This window comes from Dreissena polymorpha, chromosome 11, assembly GCF_020536995.1.
Source record: "Dreissena polymorpha isolate Duluth1 chromosome 11, UMN_Dpol_1.0, whole genome shotgun sequence".
NCBI classification, from domain to species: domain Eukaryota; kingdom Metazoa; phylum Mollusca; class Bivalvia; order Myida; family Dreissenidae; genus Dreissena; species Dreissena polymorpha.
This window is the reverse complement of record NC_068365.1, coordinates 5899458-5920992: the sequence shown is the minus strand read 5'-3', so window position 1 is coordinate 5920992 and position 21535 is coordinate 5899458. Positions and strand designations below refer to the sequence as shown.

The 21535-nt window shown below is 34.0% G+C and overlaps 1 protein-coding gene across 9 annotated transcripts in view; it reads left to right on the top strand.

The window, feature by feature from the left end:
• LOC127849513 (spermatogenesis-associated protein 6-like) overlaps positions 1-21535 on the top strand; it is a 29784-nt gene that overhangs the window by 887 nt on the left and 7362 nt on the right. For 2 of the 9 annotated variants that reach the window (XM_052382128.1, XM_052382137.1), the window contains exons 2-11: positions 3400-3537; positions 5960-6008; positions 6430-6602; positions 6964-7062; positions 8909-8994; positions 10654-10686; positions 14053-14224; positions 17784-17910; positions 19325-19371; positions 21383-21446. In XM_052382128.1, coding sequence (XP_052238088.1) covers positions 3400-3537; positions 5960-6008; positions 6430-6602; positions 6964-7062; positions 8909-8994; positions 10654-10686; positions 14053-14224; positions 17784-17910; positions 19325-19371; positions 21383-21446 — 988 coding nt within the window. Of the gene's footprint in view, positions 1-3399; positions 3538-5959; positions 6009-6429; positions 6603-6963; positions 7063-8908; positions 8995-10653; positions 10687-14052; positions 14225-17783; positions 17911-19133; positions 19160-19324; positions 19372-21382; positions 21447-21535 lie in introns of all 9 variants that reach the window. The other 7 variants (XM_052382133.1, XM_052382132.1, XM_052382134.1 and 4 more) reach the window with 7 other exon arrangements.

Here is a 21535-nt window from a genome sequence, read left to right as displayed (position 1 = left end):
ATTGTGATGTGGAACAACCTCCCCGCCACTACAGTTTTACATCCTGATCTTGAAGGGTTTAAGCAGTCCCTGTCCCGCTGAGACTTCCGAAATCTGACCCATTTTATACCTGAACTCTGATAAAGTAGACCCATTTTGATACAAGATTTTTGAAAAAGCATACCAATTTGTATACGATACCATTGAGAAAGTGGACCCATTTCAATATGGTTGTTACTGGTTGAGTCGTGGGTTCTGTTTGATTCGTGGGTATAGAAATCGGGTGAAATCTCGCGATAGAACGTTCGCACATGATGTAGTTTGTTATGGAAAAATGTTTTGACACGGTCACCATTTTTGTCCGATCAAAAATGCGTCAAAAACAAGTGATAAGTGTAATTCATCATAACTTGATAGGTCCTTATGAAGTATTTGCTCATTTATGTATTGTTCATATAGTGATTCAAAGTAACACAAAATTGTTTATTTATGAGTATTTACCATGCTACATCGTCTGTTGACATTTTTTCACAAGAAATTAACCTGTCCTGCATGGTCAGTTTAAAGGCTATTTATAGTATGCAAATCTTGAAATTCTGGCAGCCAATAAGAACCCACGAATCAACCGGAAGCGTATTTTCATGATGGTAGTTTGACACTATCAACACAGTCGATTATTATGATGTTTAAAGACGATAAACATTTGGAAAAAAGCAACACATCTTAAAGAAGAAAGGTTAATAATTATTTTCATTATGATTCATGGTCATATATTTATAAAATATTTGTGATGTAACAACTTTATGAAAATTACCCACGACTCAACCAGACTATAGCATACAAGAAGTTTGATAAACTGGACCCATTTCAATACTAGAATTTGATAAAGTGGACACATTTCATACTAGAATTTTAATCTTTTTCATATCAATACAGTATACTTATTAAATTTGCTATTATATCTTTCCTGCTACTGAAATTTACTTTTTGATACCAATTTATATACAAGAATGACATTTATCATACCCATTTTGATACTGATACTTTCAAATCTACCGGTATATGCATTTATATACAAGCAAATTTCTGATTTCAATACCCATATCTATACTTAGATGCTCAAAACCATACCCATATCTATAATTTTAGTGGAAAAACACACCTCATAAAATCGGAACACCCCTATATCGGCCCCGAAATTGCCATAAAAAAACACTGGATATATAGATGTTAGAATAGTTATACGCTAGTGTAGATAAAAAATGTTTTTGTATGGTTTCCTTTCCCGTAAGGCCATGTCAGTTGTTTTTAGTTAACTGTCAAACTTACCCAGGTGATATAAAAAACAACATATATATTCTTTACTGCATGACATTAGAAAATGAGATATCTGTCATATTTCATAATTGAGAGCACACACATGTCATATGAAACATATAAAAAAGTACACATTATTTAAACAACTTTGAATTTAAATTAAAACAATATAAACATATCAATGCTTTGTATTTGTTGCTATTCTTACTACTAGTCCAGTGATTTTTTTAGCTTTAATTTGTTACAGCCTGTGCCATTTTAATTGGGAAAATTAGTGCGATAAACCGTGAAATTTGGAAAAATAGCGCGATAAACCATGAAATTGGGAAAAATTAAGCATTATAAATAGGATTATAAGTAACAGAAGTGATATTGTTTTTAAGTGCATGTTCAAGGAGTTTTCTAGAAAAGGAGTCTGGTCAAATTGTTTTTTTTTTTAATCAATAAAAGTGGCAAGTTTGGGAATGATTTATGGACAAAAATGACTAAATTCAAGTTATATATTTTGTAAGATGTTTTAAAAATAAAGTTGAGACCTAGATTTAAGAAATCATAATTAAGTTATATGAGACTTCTTTCTTAAAAAAAAAAAATAATTTTTTTTTGGAAGTTGGGCTTTTTTGGGGAAATTTTGGTCAGATTTTTGGGAAAAAAACGTGTATTTTTGCGATTGGGAAGCAGCCGAAATTCGGCTGTAAATTTGAGCAAAAAAAATCACTGTAGTCACTTCATATTGGAAAAGAAGCACAAAGGCATAGGCTGTTATGCTAATCATGAATACTATTATAATAAGATTATTTAGTTCAGTGTATAATTACATAAATTGACACATACTAGTTGTCTTGAGGTGAAGTATATGAACAAGTCCTCAAAAATTACAATGTCAAACAAGTTATCCATATATCATTTCAATTACTTGTTATTCTATAAAATAATGCAATGACAAACAACCAATACACTTTGAAAACTAGAGGATAATTATAATATGTATCATCAGACATTATTAGAATATCACATAATACATGATTTCCAATGATAACAAAGTCAATAATTTACAACCAGATAAAATATTTCCATTGAGATAAATGCTATTGTAGCAACCTGGCTGACTTATTTTAAAACATAATCTAATAAACATCTCAGATAGAAGAGCACACAGATTTCTTTGTAAACATCATATAAACAATACAACATGTACTTATACATTTATCAGGCTTTACAGCACTTTATCCATGTCTTATGACATGGTGCAAAACTGCAAATAATCAGGAGTGCACATACTAGATCTACATTTAGAACCACATACATTTTACAAATGCAACTTCGGTATAATGTATTATATTGAATCATAAAAACCGTCTAGAACATGCAAAAACACTTAAACCTCAAATTACAATTCATGATGATAAATACTTAGAATGTAAAAAATACTTAATAAATAAAATTATGTAAACTGTAAACGAATCGTCTTTCTTTCTCAATGACAGATAAGGCTTAGTGGCGCGGTCACTTGTGAAATAATATCCTACATCAGTAATAAATACAAAACCACGCTGACAAGGTTACAAACAACTTATATATAATTACTTTAAATGCACCTTGCAACAGTTACAAGTCATATTTCAAACACCGTGAAAAAAGCTCTTTAAAAAACATAATATACAACAGCTTCGATAGTTATTTTGGGAGAAACATAAGTAAAACAACATTGGTTTTCATGGGGATACAAATGTCTTCTTGGTGATAACACATGTCTTTATATCAGTATTCATATTTGAGCCTCATTCTGGGAACTCGGGACTTAATGCATGCAGTCCGTAAAGGCTGATAAGGGAAGACACTTTATGGTTTTATGGATTTTTTTGTTCAAAAGAGTTCTCTTCTAAACATAAATCTAGTATGAGCTGAAAGTGTTGTCCCTGATTAGCCTGTGCAGACTGCAAAGACAATCTATTAGGGACGCCACTTTAAGAACTTGAATTAAGCCACGTTTTCGCAAAGCTCACATGTGTTTTCTTGTTGAGGATAACACATGTCTTTATATTTTTGTGCTAATCTACAATATATCTCATTCGTTCACTAAGAACTCTCGCTCTGTTGCAGGTTTCTGCCCCGGGTGTCTGGCTGCCAAGCAAGGAGGACTGTTATCTGAGTATCAGTGTGTTTGGCCAGTACAGGAATACACGAAATGTCACGTCCGTGTTTCCATTTATCTTCTATGAGCCATTTAGATTCGAAAAGGTGTGTGTATGTACTGTGCAATATTATATGCAATGAGGGACCACGACTGTTATATTTAGTGCTGCAACAATACGCCAAAAAACGTATTGCGATATAATGTCAGTTCAAAAACCCGTATTGCAATATATCGCAATATATTGCTTACTTGTACCAGCATTATACATGTAACTCGCCAATTACCCGATAATCCCGTATATTCCAGTTTTAAAGCAAATTCTGGTAAATGTTTACTATAAAAATGCTTAAGAATAACACAAAACACAAACATTCGCCCATTTTCTTAAATATCAAATACATTTTGGCATTTGTTACTATTTAAATATGTGATGAAATAACTTCCAACGGGGCGTTTTTTTCCCCACTGAACACGCATAAATCGCCTGGCGTGATGTTCCCAATTTATACAACACAAATACACCAACACTTTCCACGCGACGTTCTGCATGTCTCTATAATTTTTGCGCGCTTTTTATTGAGAAAAAGAATAAAGCACTTTGTTTATTGTCGCGTAAGCATTACATTTCGGAAGCGTGTTTCCGAAGTTCGGATTACAAATTTAATAATGCTCATTTCAGAATCGAACGAAACATTTTGTTGTGCGTAATTAATTCAACGATAATTCGTTTAAAAGCATAGAATGAATGCTCCCATGTAACAACGCTACTCAGTATAATAGACTTTTTAGAATGCCATTTTTACGTGACAATTTATTTTTACAAAATTCCGCTTTGTTTTGTTTACCTTGATACCATTATTTTGGATGGCTTTTCTGAACGAAATGTAGATGCTTGTTTGTAAAATTTTCGTACCGGTATGACGAAAATCGTATCGCAATACAATATGCTGATTGTGTATTGCGATATATACCGATATACCGGTATATTGTTGCAGCTCTAGTTATATTACATTACTTGAAAAAAGTTCATATTTTCAGTATATTTGGTAATAAAATTTCGCGCTTTGAAATGGAAAGTACATCGCAAAAATAGGTGACAGCGATAGGTGTTTACACTATAAATAACACAAGTATATTGATCATTTTATATATAATATATATATATATATAATTCACAATGCATGCACAATTTGCATTCCTGGGTTTACCACGTGACCATGATGATCAATCTTCTTGTGTTATTTTTAGTTAACTGGTAGTAACCTGGTACCTGTACCTAGTAAAATTTATTACCAAATATACTGGAAATATGAAAACTTAAAATAATGTAATATACCAGTCGTGATATTTTAATCAATATAAACTAATACAGGGTTTTATGGGACGCGATATGTTGCGTCAAATACGCATAAAATGCCAGTCAGGACCCGTCATATATGTTAATTTGCGTCCCATGGGACGCACAATCATTTTGACATATTGGTTCTCGTAATATCAACAAGAAACTCTGAAAGATAACTGCAGTATGTAATTATCTAGACGGATGTACAAGATGTCTCGCTTGTTGATTTATCGACCAATCATGTTATCGCGCACCTACTGTTGCTAGGTGCAAAGTCCCAAATTGAGATTACATAGCGTAAATGTGAGCTATTTATGTCGCTATGAAAGAAAAGCTTACTGAGGTTACGATAGCTTATTATCTGGCAAGGAAGATTAAACTATAAAAATAAATACAATCTTTAATTATATAGGTGTGTGTTAAATCTCGGCTATTGTTTACGTAAATAATCGATTACTTTACTTTTAAGTAATTGACTTTGACACAGCCAGCATATTTAGCATATACTCGCTGCTTGTAACTCAAATGGTATGCATTGAAATATTCCCTTTTTCGTCTGCAAAAATGTCAAAGCAAGGTAACCTACAAGCATTATTTCAAACTAAGTTATATTAGGACCCCCATTTTTATTTACAGAACCCCTGAAAATTATTAACTAGAGTCCTAGGGACCCCTAAAATTTGACATGAATGAATGTTGAATGTAAAACCCTGCTAATAATTGTAAAAAAAATATGGTATTTAGAACTTTTCTTTTTTCGTAAATCGCGGTTAACGGTCCCTTAAAAAATGCCCTAAAATTTTTAATTTTTAATTATAAACCAAGTTATTGAAAACTATTCATAATTCTTATTCATTTTTTGAGGATTTTTTACATTTAAGACTCTTAAATATTGTGATCTTTTGAAATATAAGACGCTTTTGGTATAATTATAGTAGTTTTTTTGTAGCTATACTGTCTGAGTTCTGTTCTGGGAAAACTGGGCTTAATGCATATGTGTCAAGTATCATCCCAGATTAGCCTGTGCACTCCACACCTTCTTATTAGGGACAACACTTTCAGCCTAAACTTTATTCACATTGTTATTAAGCCCAGTTTGCCCAGATTGAGCTCCTTAAGGTTATAAAGTCTGTAGAAGAATTTGATAATAGCAAGAACAGCAACTTTCGTTATTTACATTTCAGACTTACTACACAGCTTTAGACCCACAAGATGTCGCCGAATTTCTTGAAGGTATGTCTATTGTGAACAATTTTGAATGTTTAGCATACTACAACATTTTACTACATACCTTGCTATAAATAATATCAAAAACTTACATTAACTTTTAATGGAAAAAATGACACAACCTGGTTTACACATTTCAGTGGGCTAGTAACTGTACAGGTTGATATGGAAGAACTTTACCCACATGGTGTCAGCTCTCTCAGTGCTGGAACCGAATTTTGAAGGCCTTTGCAAACAGTTTGGATCCAGATGAGACACCACAAAACGTGGCGTCTCATCAGGATCCAACTGTTTGCTATTCTGATAGTATTCTTTGAAAAAAATCGTAGAAAATGCTAATTTTAGAAATTCAGCAGACAAAATTTTAGCAGATGACAAATTTCCCAGCATGCAAAGGGTTAAATAGCATGGTTAATTTGTATTTCAGATGAGCTGGTTATCATTGAGTTACTTCAGTACTCAGACTACTCAGACGGTGCTGTCCGTTTGGCATCATTCTCAACCAGTGCCAGGGAGTTCCTGTTCCCCTACCCCTCTCTCTGCCCCTCGTATACATCCTCATGTCGCGAGGTCCTCCTGTCACGCACCATCGCATTCCCAGTAAGTGTACATGCCATTCATACTGCATAGCGGTGGTAAAAACTTGTATTACTTAACATTATCGTTTGTTTCATTGTAAGAGAGCACCAAAAAGGATATTTAAATCTTTCTTTAAATGCAGTGGTTGTGAAATGAATCTGATATGCAAAATCTTGAAATCACACTAAAACCTTTTATATGAAGATACACAAGACAGTTATCATGCTTTTTCTAGTTTATTTCCCCGATACTCTTATTCACAGAAAATACTTGCAGTTGTTTTCATCTTCCTGGCTATTTGTTCTTGTATTTTGAAGGTATTCCCCTGAAGCTTGGGTTCACCAAAACAACTGTGATGAAAGAATCTTGTTCTGTTTTTCAGGGTATTTCTCCCAAGCTGGAGTTCACCACTGGGACTGTGATCAAGGAATCTCGTTCTCCAGAGCTCGACGCTCTTGAAGATGCCTTGGAGGAGGAAAAGGTGAGAAACTGGCAAGAGTTGTCTTTTATGAGATAAGCAACACAAGAGTTGTCTTTCATTAGCAACACATAAGAGTTGTCTTTCATAAGCTACACACAAGAGTTGTTTTTCATGAGTAACACACAAGAGTTATCTTTCATCAGTAACACACAAGAGTTGTCCTTCATGAGTAACACACAAGAGTTGTCTTTCATGAGTTACACACAAGAGTTGTCTTTCATGAGAAACCCACACAAATTGTCTTTATTAGCAACAGTTAAGTGTTGACTTCCTTGAGAAATACACGAGAGTTGTCTGTCTTGAGAAACAGACAAGAGCTGTCTTTCATGAGCAAAATAATTGACTCGAAAAATTGTAAAGCGCCACAGACAAGAGTTTTCTGTAAAAAGAAATACTCAAAACATGTAGTTTTTTTTACATGAGCAACACACAAAATTTGTCTTACATAAGCTGCAGGAAACTGTTTCCTTCATGAGCAAAACACAATAGTTGTATTTCATGCGCAGCACACAAGACTTGTCTTATAGGAGAAACACACAGGTGTTGGCTTTCATGAGCGATACACAAGAGTTGTCTTTCAAAAGCAACTCAAAAAAGTTTTATTTTATTTTATGAGCAATACACACCAGTTTTCTTCAGGAGCAACACACAAGAGATTTTCGTCTTGACCATAATACAAGAGTTTTTTTTCATATGCAACGCACAATAGTCATCTTGAGTACCACACAAGAGTTGTCTACATATGATTTACACACAAGAGTTATCTTTCATAATTTACACACAAGAGTTACACACAAGAGTTGTCTTTTATGAGAAACACACAAGGGTTATCTTCCATGATTTACACACAAGTTGTATTTCATGAGTAACACATAAGAGTTGTCTTTTATGAGTAACACACAAGGGTTTTCTTCCATGATTTACACACAAGTTGTATTTCATGAGCAACACAAAAGAGTTGTCTTTCATGATTTATACACAAGAGTTGTATTTCATGAGTACAACACAAGAGTTGTCTTTCATTTGTAACACACAAGAGTTATCTTTCATGATTTACACACAAGAGTTGTCTTTCATGAGCAACACGCAAGAGTTGTCTTTGATGAGTACGAATCAAGAGTTGTCTTTCATAAGTAATACACAAATTTTCTTTCATGATTTACACACAGGAGTTGTATGATATGAGTAACACTCACAAGTTCTCTTTCATAAATAACACAGAAAAGTTGTCTTTCATGAGTAACACACAATAGTTGGATTTCATGAGCTATACACGAGACTTGTCTTTCATAAGCAACACACAAGAGTTGTCTTTCATGAGCAATACACAAGAGTTGTCTTTCATGAGCAACACAAAGGTTTTTTTCATGACTAACAAACAAGAGTTGTCTTTCATGAGCAACACACACGAGTTGTCATTCACTAGCAACACACAAGAGTTGTCTTTCATTAGTTTCACACACAAGAGTTGTCTTTGAGCAACAGACAAGAGTTTCTTTCATGAGTTACACACCAGAGTTGTCTTTCATGAGTAACACACAAGAGTTGTCTTTCATGAGTAACACACAAGAGTTGTTTTTAATAAGCAACTTCCAAGAGTTGTCTTTCATAAGAAATTAGGTGAGAAACTAAATGTCAATAAAGTGTTTTGTATGTAAAAAAATAACTAATTTCCATAAAAATAAAAAACAACTCACACACACTCACACTTTAATCCATTTTATACAACGTCTTGTATGGTCCACAACACCATAGATATCTATTTTTATGTAACAAGTTGGACTCATAAATTATGATTGTTTAAGCATTTATTTTGATTTAATTAATTGATTATGTTGTTTTTCAGATTGCAAGAAAGGCTCGATCTCGCTCAAGGTCAAGAGGTCGTTCTGTTACAAGGTCAAGGTCACTGTCAAGGACAAGAGCATACAGGTGAGTAGATCTATACAGAGAGGGCTCTGTCAGTTTGCGTGGAACCTGGCCCATGTATATGCCCATGATGGCTTGACTATGACTTTTTTGTTGGTGATATCTACACTGTGTTCTTTATATAATTGTAAGCACTCTGTGTTTCGACCTATTGGACCTGTATTTGCCAACCCATTTGTAGATTTGAGATTTAAGATACAAGAAAGAACATTCAGAAGCGTTAATGTTTAAAAATGATTTTCATTTGAATATTTCTTATTTAGACTACCTTATTAATAGCATCCCTTTTTGTACTCTACATACAAATTGAAAACACTGAAGCTTTGTGTTGTTGAATGGAAGGCTGAGAATGGTTGGAGAACTTGGGCTCAGATTATTATGCTGTTGAAGATTAATGTTAATTTATTATCAATGCATGTGACTGTCACTCATTTACCAAAAGAGGCTGTTATGGGAAAACTGGGCTAAATGCATGTGTGTAAAGTGTTGCCTAGATTAGCTGGTACAGGCTTATCAGCAACAACACTCCCAGCTATTATGGAATTGTTCGTTTAAAAAGTCTATTCTAAACAAAATCCAGTTTAGGCAGAAAAGTTGTGTCCCTGATTAGGTACTGCACAGGCTCATCTGAGACAACACTTAATGCACATACATTGAGGCCAGTTAACCCAGAAAGAGGCTAAAAATTAGTAGTTATTCATTCACCTGTTTGTGTCTTTAAAACATGACTTTATGAGGACTTATTCTGTCCCCTCTTACTGTAATTTGCAATACAGATAGTGTAGAGTAAACTCGTCCGCATAGGCTAATCTGGGACATCACTTTTCATCTACACTGGAATTTTGCTTAGCTTACTAGAGAAGTCCATGAAACAAAACAATACCATAATAGCAGAGTGTCATACTTGATAAGCCTAAGGCTTATTTCGGATGGTTTTTTATGCACATGCATTTAGCCCAGTTTTCCAAACTTTCCTCAATATTCCTTGGTCACTGACTTCATTGCAGCTTTCCAGTTTCCAGAAGGTTGTATGGCTTAAGGTCTAAATATGTCTATTGGACAAATACAATAAAATCAAAATTTGTAAACAAAAACGTATTTCTAATGTATCAAAATGAAACCTGAAGTGTATTTGAAGTTTAGATAATAATGTTTATATATTAAATAACAAATACATTAAGTGCATAAATCAACCATTTAATAAGCCAATACCTTAATTCAAAATCAATTTCAACACTGACATACATCATTACCTTTCGCTAAATATTTGTGTGTAAAATTGTTAAATTGATCCTCACTCTAGGAAAAGAGGGCTTAATGCATGTGGCACTTTAGGAAAAGGGGGCTTAATGCGTGTGGGTGAAGTGTCGTCTCAGATCAGCCTGTGTAGCCGTCACGGGCTTATCAGGTTTGACACTTTCAACCTTAACTTGATTTAAGTTAAGAAGAGACTCTTTAAAAAAAAACAAGAAAGCTTATGTTTATGATTAGCCTGTGCGAACTGCACATGCTAATCTGGGACAACCCTTAAGCACATGCGTTAATCCTGGTTATTCTGGATTAAAGATGAATTTGTATAGCTGCAATTGTGCCTCAGTGAATATTGTGTGTTATGACTGTAAACTGCATGTGACTTTTTCCTCATTTCTGTTTCATTATTAGCCCGGAAGGCTTGCATATCACAATTACATCAGGGTAGGTGAAACTTTAGCTTCCATTTTTAGGGCCATTAACTATCCACCCCTTATCTATGCACTAGCATTTTCATCCATTTCAGCTTCGCTCAGACATTATTTAGAGGAATGTTTATTACCGCTTCAATAGTTTTATTATGGTTCAGTCTAAAAAATGCAAACTGTTAACAGCTTATGTAAGTTCAGTGTTATTCCTAAATTTTAAAATTAATAGTTTTGTTCAGATATAGAATTAAATTGATGCCTTCTTAGAGGTTTATTTTCTGTGGTTCATGTTTCTGTTATATGGTTTATTATTATTGCTTTAAGATTGCATGTTATCCCCATTCTGAAAAAAGTGGGCTTAATGCATATGCAGATTAATAAAGGACCAAAATTTCCATCTAGACTGGATTTTTGTTTAGAAGACACCTCCTGTAAACAAACATGACCATACAAGTAAAAGTGTCATCCATGATAATCCTATGTGGACTAATATGGGACGACACTTTACACACTTGCATTAAACCCCATTTTTCCAGAATGAAGTTCACATTGTTAACCCTTTGCATGCTTGGAAATTTGTCGTCTGCTAAATTGTTGTCTGCTGAATTTCTAAAATTAGCATTTTCTTCGATTTTTTTTCAAAAAATTCTATCAGAATAGCAAACAGTTTGGAAAGGCCTTCAAAATTGGGTTCCCGCACTGAAAGAGTTAATGCAGCCCTCGTCTATTAAGTAATCCCCATGCATGTATGATCATTTTTGTTGAAGTCAAAAGTCTGTTGCAAATTGGTTTTTTTATTGCACGTTTATTAACCTTATAATGGGATCATCTATAACAAAATTTCCCCAACAACATATACTTTATTATGATTCCTAAAGATTTTATGAAAGTCTTTACCACAGTTTGTCACAGAATGCTGATTGTTGGTTTGCATGTTGCTGTTATGTTTCATTCTTGGTTGAATTGTTCAAATATTGACTTATTATGTTGTATGATTTACTTTCACTGCCTTTAGCCATGTACTAACCTGTAATATGATGATATAGAATCCTAAGTTACATAGATACCCGTGTTTACCTTGAACCTAGATGCTTTTCCGGATTTTGCAGGGCTCTGTTTTAGATATTCGTATTTAGCTAGCATGGTAGTTAGCATTAAACAAGATATGCAAATTGTATAATCTTCTTAGTTAGCATTTATTAAGATATGCACATTTAATAATATTGCATTTCAACTGTTTTAATGTGAATTTTGTAATAACACCACAAAGGGAGAGGAAAGGCATCTATCATATGAAGCATTGCACTTGTTTGTTCTTATGTTCATTTGTCAGTATTGTTGTCCTCTAGCTTGTGTTTTCAAGTAGGTATTTACATCTCTAGAATTGTGTTTTCAACTCTTGAACTGCTTGGTGGATTTTACCTTTCACAGTTTTATGAACTTAATGTTTAGATCATAGTGAAGGAAGGAATATAGACTGTGACCTGTTTAGTGGCAGAAATATAGCTGTTAGTAATTTTTTCCACTATTGAGTATATAATCCCCAAAACTCCTCTAAACTCCGTACCACATAGATACGTATTTGATGAATTTGTAGTCCCTTAGAAAGCTACATTTAATTAAATACCATTCTTACTAAATTCATGTTTTAAAGGCCTCATTTCCAACTCGTAGACACTGATGAGCAGCAAACAGCATAAAACCTGAACAGACTGCAAGTTTAACTCGCAAACTGGCTGTTCTGGTTTTATGCTGTTTGCACAGAGCCATTTTCACTTTGCTTCTGAGTGGGAAAGGGTTCAACTAGTGGATGGGTATCACTTAGAGATTCACTGCTAAACAACCTTAATGTGAAGATTTAGATAAAACAATCCATTTGTGCAGAGTGATGGTAATTTTTTTCCACTTTATAATATATAGTTCTATATTTTGTATGTGTTAATTTCTCTTTAACCGCTAGGCATCAACTCTAATTTAATACTTTCACGAAGAGGTAAAGAAACTTGGGCATCAACCAATTCTGGAAGAATTGTGGCCCTTTTTGTTTTCTTTTTTTAAGTATTATTTTATTTTCATGATTTTTTGGTGGAAACACGTCCTCTGCTTGTGGATTGGTCTGTGTCAACACATCTCTTCAGAGGGCATACGTCACATCTAGTTGTAGTACAAAACATGTCTAATGTAGGCATACGTGTCACATCTAGTTGTAGTACAAAACGTGTCTAATGTAAGCATTCGTGTCACATGTAGTTGTAGTACAAAACATGTCTTATGTATGATACCTGTCACATCTAGTTGTAGTACAGAACATGTCTTATGTAGGCATACATGTCACCTAGTTGTAGTACAAAACATGTCTCATGTAGGCATAAGTGTCACATCTAGTTGTTGACAAAACGTTTCTCATGAGGACATAAAAGTCACATCTAGTTGTATTACAAAACATGTCTTATGTTGTCATTCTTGTCACATCTAGGTGCAATACAAAACATGTAGTATCACATGGCCATACGTGTCACATCTAGTTGAGGTAATTTTTAGTCTGTTTTGCTCCTTTCCACTATAAATTCTATATTTGTTATTTGGTGATTTCCCTATATATATTATCTGTTTCCATTTTCATTTTCAGTTGAATTTGAAAATGCTTTATTTTGTCCTCAGTATAGCACACCAACATTAACTAGACACTGAACTTTAATCTTAAAGATCTTAAAGCTTTTTTATGATAAATAATTATGTTTTTGTGCTTCATCAAGTTAAATTTATAACATAATTTTGCACTAATTGACAAAACACATAAAGAACACGTCTGAATACAGGACTGAATTCAAGGAAATTATTTATGATATTAAGAAATCAGAGGTAAAAGGTTAATGACAGGCAGCTTAATTGAATATCCGCAGTTCTCTGGGAAACCATGCAGGGTTTAATGCATGCCCCTAGAGTGTTGTCCCAGATTAGCCTGCGAAGTCTGCACAGGCTTATTATGGATAACACTTTAAGCTTAAATTGAATTTTTTGTTTAAGTATTTTCAAAACAAAATCCAATCTAGACAGAAATATTGTCCCTGCTTAGCCTGTGTGCACTGCACAGGCTCATCTGATGTTACCATTTATACACATGCATTAAGCCCCCTTTTCCCAGAGTGCTGCTCACAGGCTATATTAAGTATATAGAACAATATTGTTCCTAATGAAATATACAAAAACAGCCATTAAATGAAGGTATTGACAAAATATCTAAATTGTAATTGGTAATTATTTTTACCAGCCAGGTTAAAGCATAGATTGTCTACATTTCTGGGTACTTCAGTACCTTAACAAGCCCTTGTGCCTCTTTAGTTCTGTGTTTCCATAGTAACACAGGTTCTCTCTCTGACAGGGCGTATTCTTCGGACTCCGAGGACAGCGAGGGTTACGACTCTGACCCATCTTACATGCGCCCTACCATCTCTTCTATTTTTCGTTCCAGGTCAAAATCTGGGGTACGTAATTCTTACGATGATGAAAATTTGTCCGACGAGACTGGCAAAGCACCATTTGTTGTCCGACATGTAGGTTTAAACTTGAAAACTTTCCCATTATTTGTTTTTTTTGTTTAGATATTAGCCTTGCTTTCAGAAAATGGGGTTTAATCCATGTGCACAAAGTGTCCTCCTAGATTAGCCTGTGCATTTTACACAGGCTAATCAGGAACAACACTTTCATCTTTTATTGGTTCATGTAAGGATGTAAGGAAGTATCTTTATAGAAAAACTCCAGTTAAGGCACAATGCATTGTCCCTGATCAGCCTGAGCTGATCGACTGCACAGGATAATCTGGGATGACACTTCATGCATATGCATTAAGCCCTGTTTTCCTGGAGCAATGCTCATATTTTAGATTTCCTACATAACATTATTAACCCTTCAGAATCTTTTTTTTATCGAATTTGTAACTAAAATCTTGATTAATTCTTTGATTAATGTTTATAATTATTTCCTAAAATTCATTGTTTTGACATCAATATATATTTGTTACTTATTGAAAAGTACTTTTGCATGTATAAAAAGGGTTAATTTGGTGCTGTGCTTTCATATATTTCCAATCAGAGTTTATATTTGCAGGTTTGGAAACAGTGTAAATTCTTGTTAAATTTGCAAAATAAAAACTGACTTTAGACATATATTCCATTATTTAACATGTCAGAGCTCTAATGTGCCAAATTGAAGATGAAAAAGAAATTTAATAAACACATGTGAATTTATATTTTCTTTTTCCTTCCTGAAAAAATAATTATTTCAACAGAATCAGATTATACATCAGAAATTTAAGACATATTTTCCAAACCTGCATTATTGATAGGAAATTCATTGGTGAAGGATATTTAGATTATATTAGATTTATCTAGAGACCAATATTCAGATTTTATTCAGTTAAAAGTCACCTCTTTTCATTAGATTTTAATCATGTATTTTTCTATTCCTGTAATATCCAATTTCCGTCTATTAACCATATAAGTACCTACCAATAGAGCCTCAATGTTGTTTGCATACTCAGGATATTAAATATCGAGTGATAAGTTCAATAGCCTTTGCCAATACTATTGAAATGTTATCATAAAAAGAACTCTATAGTGGTACGTCTATTGCATGTATTGAACAGTCCGATTTAATGAGGCTGTAAATTACTTGTAAAGAATGAAAGGTGTAAAGATTAGGCTTTAGAGCAAACATTCCTGCGATAAATCTGCTGCCTATCCTGAATATAAACTTCTGTAAGATTTGATGTAACATGTATATGGCCGTGCTTTGGGTAAATGGGGTTTATTGCATGTGCTTAAAGTATTGGCTCACATTATCCTGTGAAGTCTGCACCGGCTTATAAGGGACAGCACTTTCAATTTTTATTGAATGTTTTGTTTTAAAGGTAGTTGCCCATACAAAAAAAATCTCTAGGCAATGTTGTCTCAAATAAGCGTAGGCGGACTGCACAGGCTAATCTGGGATGATTGAAGATTGTTAAAGTGATATCATGGGCATTTTTCACTGTTAAATTGACCTGAAAAGAATTAACAGGTCCAAAGTGTTAAGTTGAAATGTGGTAACTGACCAAGTATCTGCAACTCATCTTGCTACCAGTTTTTTATAAAAAATATATATTATATTCGATATGTTACATGACTCACCCAGTCCTCTAAGCCGAAATGATCCTTAAAACAAAAAAGTGTATTTGTGTTGTATGAACAAATCTGCACTAAAACTAAATTAAGATTCACATCGTACATCAAATCATTTCTGTCGTCAGTTGTCAACACGAAAGTAGGGTTGATATTCAAATGCAGTATTTTTCTCTTTCCGGGATTTTGTTTTTGTATGTTGATGCTGCATTAACAAATATTAGTGTATATGAATAGAAAACACCAAAAATAAACAACGGTTGCGATAGACACCTATGAACTGTAAGTTGCCCATATCACTTTAAGATTAAGTGACACATTATTTTTGTGCGGGTTTTATTCTCGTAAAATCTTCAACATCAAGGTCTATGACAATAAAAATGTATGACATTTTTCTACCGCTGTCATAATGTCATAAAAATGGATAGCATTAAATGAGCCTGACACTCCCTCTGGGAAAACAGGTTTTAATGCATGTGTGTAAAGCATGATCCCATATTAACCTGTACAGGTTTTAATGTATGTGTATAAAGTATGATCCCATATTAACCTGTACAGGTTTTAATGTATGTGTGTAAAGTATGATCCCATATTAACCTGTCCAGTTTTTAATGCATGTGTGTAAAGCATGATCCCATATTAACCTGTACAGGTTTTAATGAATGTGTGTAAAGTATGATCCCATATTAACCTGTACAGGTTTTAATGCATGTGTGTAAAGTATAATCCCATATTAACCTGTACAGGTTTTAATGTATGTGTGTAAAGTATGATCCCATATTAACCTGTACAGGTTTTAATGCATGCGTGTAAAGTATGATCCCATATTAACCTGTACAGGTTTTTATGCATGTGTGTTTAGTATGATCCCATATTAACCTTTACAGGTTTTAATGTATGTGTGTAAAGTATGATCCCATATTAACCTGTACAGGTTTTAATGTATGTGTGTTTAGTATGATCCCATATTAACCTGTACAGGTTTTAATGCATGTTTGTACAGTCTGTGAAGCCTTATCAGAGACAATGCTGTCTGCTTTTATTGTATATTTTATGCCCCTGGATCGAAAGATCGTGGGTATATTGTTTTTTGCCTGTCTGTCATTGTATGTGTGTGTGTGTGTGTGTGTGTGTGTCCCATAACTTTAACCAAAACTTTAACCTTGGTCATAACTTATGCAAAATTGAAGATAGCAACTTGATATTTGGCATGCATGTGTATCTCATTAAGCTGCAAATTTTGAGTGTTGAAAGGTCAAGGTCATCCTTCAAGGTCAAAGGTCAAAAAAATAATTCAAAGCGCGCATTAGGGGGCATTGTGTTTCTGACAAACACAACTCTTGTTGTTTTTAGAAAGTCTATTCTAAACAAAAATCCAGTCAAGGCAAAAGTGTCGTCCCTGCACAGGCTAATCTAGAACAAGACTACGCACATGCATTAAGCGCAGCTTTCCCAGAACGTGGCTCAAATACTTAACAGATCTTGGTGTTTATTGTTATCAGAAATCAAAATATATTATGTGTACAAGCTCTTAATGATTGACATAAATAATTATCATTTAAATAATGTTTAATAGTACTAAATTAATGAATGTCCAAACATACATTAATAAATCATTATTAATTGATGTGTAAACGTAATTTAGCCTGTCTGAGGGAAAACCAGGTTTAATGTGTGTACGCAAAGTGTTATCCAAGATCAGCCTCTGCTGTCTACACAGGCAAATCAGAGGTAAAACTAGCCCCCTAAACTAGATTTTTTCTTAAAAGGGAGTTCCTTTAAATGAAAAATATGATATAAGCAGAAAATGTCCTCCCTTATGAGCTTGTGCAGACTGCACAGGCTAATCTGGGACGACACGTTTTTCACATGCATTAAGCCTGGATTTTCCACAGCGAGGCTGAAATTGATGTGCAAACTTAATCACTTTTTACATTGTTATTGTCACCATCAGCTGGACAAGAGCTTGATTGGTCGCACACCTGGTGCTCCGCCTGCCAAGGGTCAGAAGGTCAAGAAGTCACGTGGGAGGTCAAGGTCTAGGTCACGATCCCGACCCTCAAGTGCCCTCAGCGGATATGGTAGGCGATCACAAATGTGCAATAAATTAGTTTATATGTATTGAAACAATGATTACATCTTTTTTATGCACTAATATTTAATTTTAATAGAGCTTTTATTTTTCATTAAATAAATGTGCTATAAATATTGATTACAATTTTAACTGTTAATTGAAACTACTGATTTTTTTCTACAAGTCCTTTCAAATTCAAAACCAAGGTCTTCAGTACAAAAAGTGTTATTCGTGGCTTTGAACGTGTTTTTTTTTCTTAGATTGTGTTGGTAATACTTAAAATGTTTGCCTTTATTGACATCTATGTCTTGTTTTTCACTTTCTCATCCAGTATTAACTGTTTGTTGTGTATATTTAATATTCGTTATTGTGTTCTGCTGCATGGTCTTAAAAATGCTTTTTCTTTAAGACCCATTCCGGCAAAAACAGGGAGATTATCTTTAGTGATCATAAATACCAATATCATGCAAAACAATTTGCTGTAAATAAAAGTGTAGTCTTTTTATGCCCCCCCCCCAGTCTATACTGGGGGACATATTGGTTTGCCCTGTCTATTTGTTTGTTTCAAACTTTAACATTGGGCATAACCTTTTTCAATATTGAAGATAGCAACTTGTTATTTGGCATGCACGTGTATCTAATGAAGCTGCACATTTTGAGTGGTGAAAGGTCAAGGTCATCCTTCAAGGTCAAAGTTCAAATATATGGGAAACATAATGTTTCACAAACGCATATTGGTTGGGTTTTTTCTCTGTCAGTAAGTGACAGATTGCCAAAAAAATCATTTTCTGATTTGACCTTATCATGAATCATGATATGGCAGACTTTATTGCTGATAATGGCCCTGCAAGTGAAATGGGAAGACTGGGCTTAATACTTCAAGTGTTGTCCTAGATCAGCCTGTATAGTCAAAATCTACGTTTAGGCGTTATGTGCTTTTTTGAATAGCCTATGTGGATTGCACAGGCTAGTCTGGGACAACACTTTATGCACATCCATTCTAAAAAGCCTGGTTTTCCAAGAACATGGCTGATGTTTTTGCAAGCCAATATTTCCAGGCCTGATTATCAGCTATGCACACTTAGTATAAGTTACAACATTTTCGGTATGTTTTACGTCGCGACATGCAATAAAAGGCCAAGCATCGGTTTGTTCGTTCAACCAACGTGGATTTGGTTTGGCCTTGCTTATGCATATTTGCTGTACAATAATATGTCAATTTTCACATAGATTCCTTGGATTCGTACGACCATGGGGTAAATGCACTTTGATCAACCCAACTATGTCTGTTGCTAGAGTTCATCTATATAGATGTATCCATATACTCGCCTGAAATTTTGTATATAGCTTTTATCTCTCCATGTATATATCTAGTGCTTTTTCCCAATATTACTCACTTCTGTTCATCTCTCTGCTTGTAGTTAGTGACGAGCCTGTATCCTACACCCCCAGGCAGTATGTAAAAGAGGTAAAAATGCCATGTTTTGCTTCATTCGCATGACTTTCCGAATTTTACAGCACTAGAAATACTAGATTGAAATAGCACAACACAACTTTTCAATGTTACAAACTCAGTTAACAAAATTTGTAGACAGCCATATAGCTAGTCCCTTATATGATTATATTATTGTGTTAGATCAATACAATTTTACTAACTAGGTGTATTTAAATAACAATATCTTCAAGTGTCATTAAAAAATGGTAAATGTATTGCGTCTGAATTGTATGCAAATGAAATGAAAGCATAACATGAATTTTGACAAGACATCAATATTGAAATAAAATATATTTGTCAAACTTCTTTTTTTATCAAAACTATTCACATAAAAGTCCAAGCTATAATACTAACCCAAGTTTCAGTTTTGGTCTGCGTGGTAAAGTAAATGAACAACATCTCCATATCACTGTTTCTACTACAGACCTATAATTGATACTTTATACATGTGTTTTGGGTCATTGTGTGAGGTCATTGACCAAGATCCATAACTATGAACTGAAATTTAGTAGCATTATGCTCCTTTTTTAATTAGAAATGTGTAAAGGTACATTTGCAACTTCTCAATGTCACTGTTTCTACGATGATAATTTACAATAGAAACCTCAGACATTTGTATTGGGTCATTGTGTGAGGGTACTGACCAATTTTAAGCAGAAAATGAACACCGTTTTGTACTTAGAAATTTGCTTACAGGGAACAGGCAACATCTCGGTATCACTCTTTCTACTGAAGATATTCAATTGAAACGTCTGACCTGCAATTGAGCAGAATTATTTCCATTTTGTATTAAGAAAATTCTGGTTAATGTTTGGGTGCAACAACTCCATAGATCTTTATAAACTACAGATATTGAAACAGCATGTTGCATATTTGTTTAGAGTCTTTATGAACATTCACTGGCCAAGACCTATAAATTTGACTATAAGTATTATTATGCCCCTTTTTGTACTCAGAAAAGTCAGGTTACGAATTGCATGCTAGTTGAAATTCCGGATAAAGTTTTCATTCAATGAAGCACATGTTAAGATCATCATGAAAGGTCATGGACCAAGCCTCATGGTCGTTTCATAAACGATCGTACGACAATTTTAACTTACGAGAGAATTTTGTTATCTTAATAAGTAGACAAACTAGCTCGCCATGCTCGTCGAATCTATACGGCGCTTGAGATGCCAATGTAATTAATTAAGTACTGAAAATTTATTATATTATGATATTGACTTTAGCAATTATGTATCTTCGAAAAATGAATCGTGTCGTAAATGTGTACTACAATGTTTATTGAAACGGTCCCCGGATGTGGCATAATTTTGCCCCTGATTGTACTTTTTGTATTAAGGGAATTGAGGTACACAAGTGTTCAACAACTCCTATCTCTAGCTGACACGCAGATCTAACATGGGGTTGTTTATGGGGCCAGTCTATTTGAGGTCAATGGGTAGCTTAGGTGCAGACCTTGCTTAACAAAATAAATTGAATTCAACTTTTTTTTTTTGGTAAGAAGTTGCGCTTAGTTTCATAAAATGGTCATGTTTCTTGTTCTTATTTATAAATTATCAGCTTTTATTTTCCATATGATATATATCTTTCACAAGTATTCCACTTCAAATATGTCCTTGTTGTTTTAAGATCATGTGCCTGCTTGACAATGAACATTTAACTATCAAAGCAGAAGAAAGTCGAAAGCACTGACTTAGGACAATTCTTGTTATTTCACTCAATTATTTGTAATTTGATTTGGTAATGTCTTAAATCATCACTGATTATATTTGACTTTTGTTTACTACATGTATGTTCATGTATGTTCATACTATGCTTTACAATGGGTATTATATTGTTTGAGGCACATGACACCAAGAGCATTGTTTATTTCTTAATGATAAAGGCTAGCAAAATTTAGTTAAAAAGCAATTTAAGGCTCTATAATATTGTCGTTGTTATGTGTGGAACATTATTTCATGACAGTGATTATTTGAACCAGGTGATCAGAGATGGTGACGATGCCTTGCCTGTCTACATCACCAAATACGTGTCTGACGATGATGGTATGTCGAATCAGCTGACTAAGATATATATAATTATGTTCTGATTTTGTGTATTTTTGACTCAATCTGGAAAACAGGGTTTCAAATTG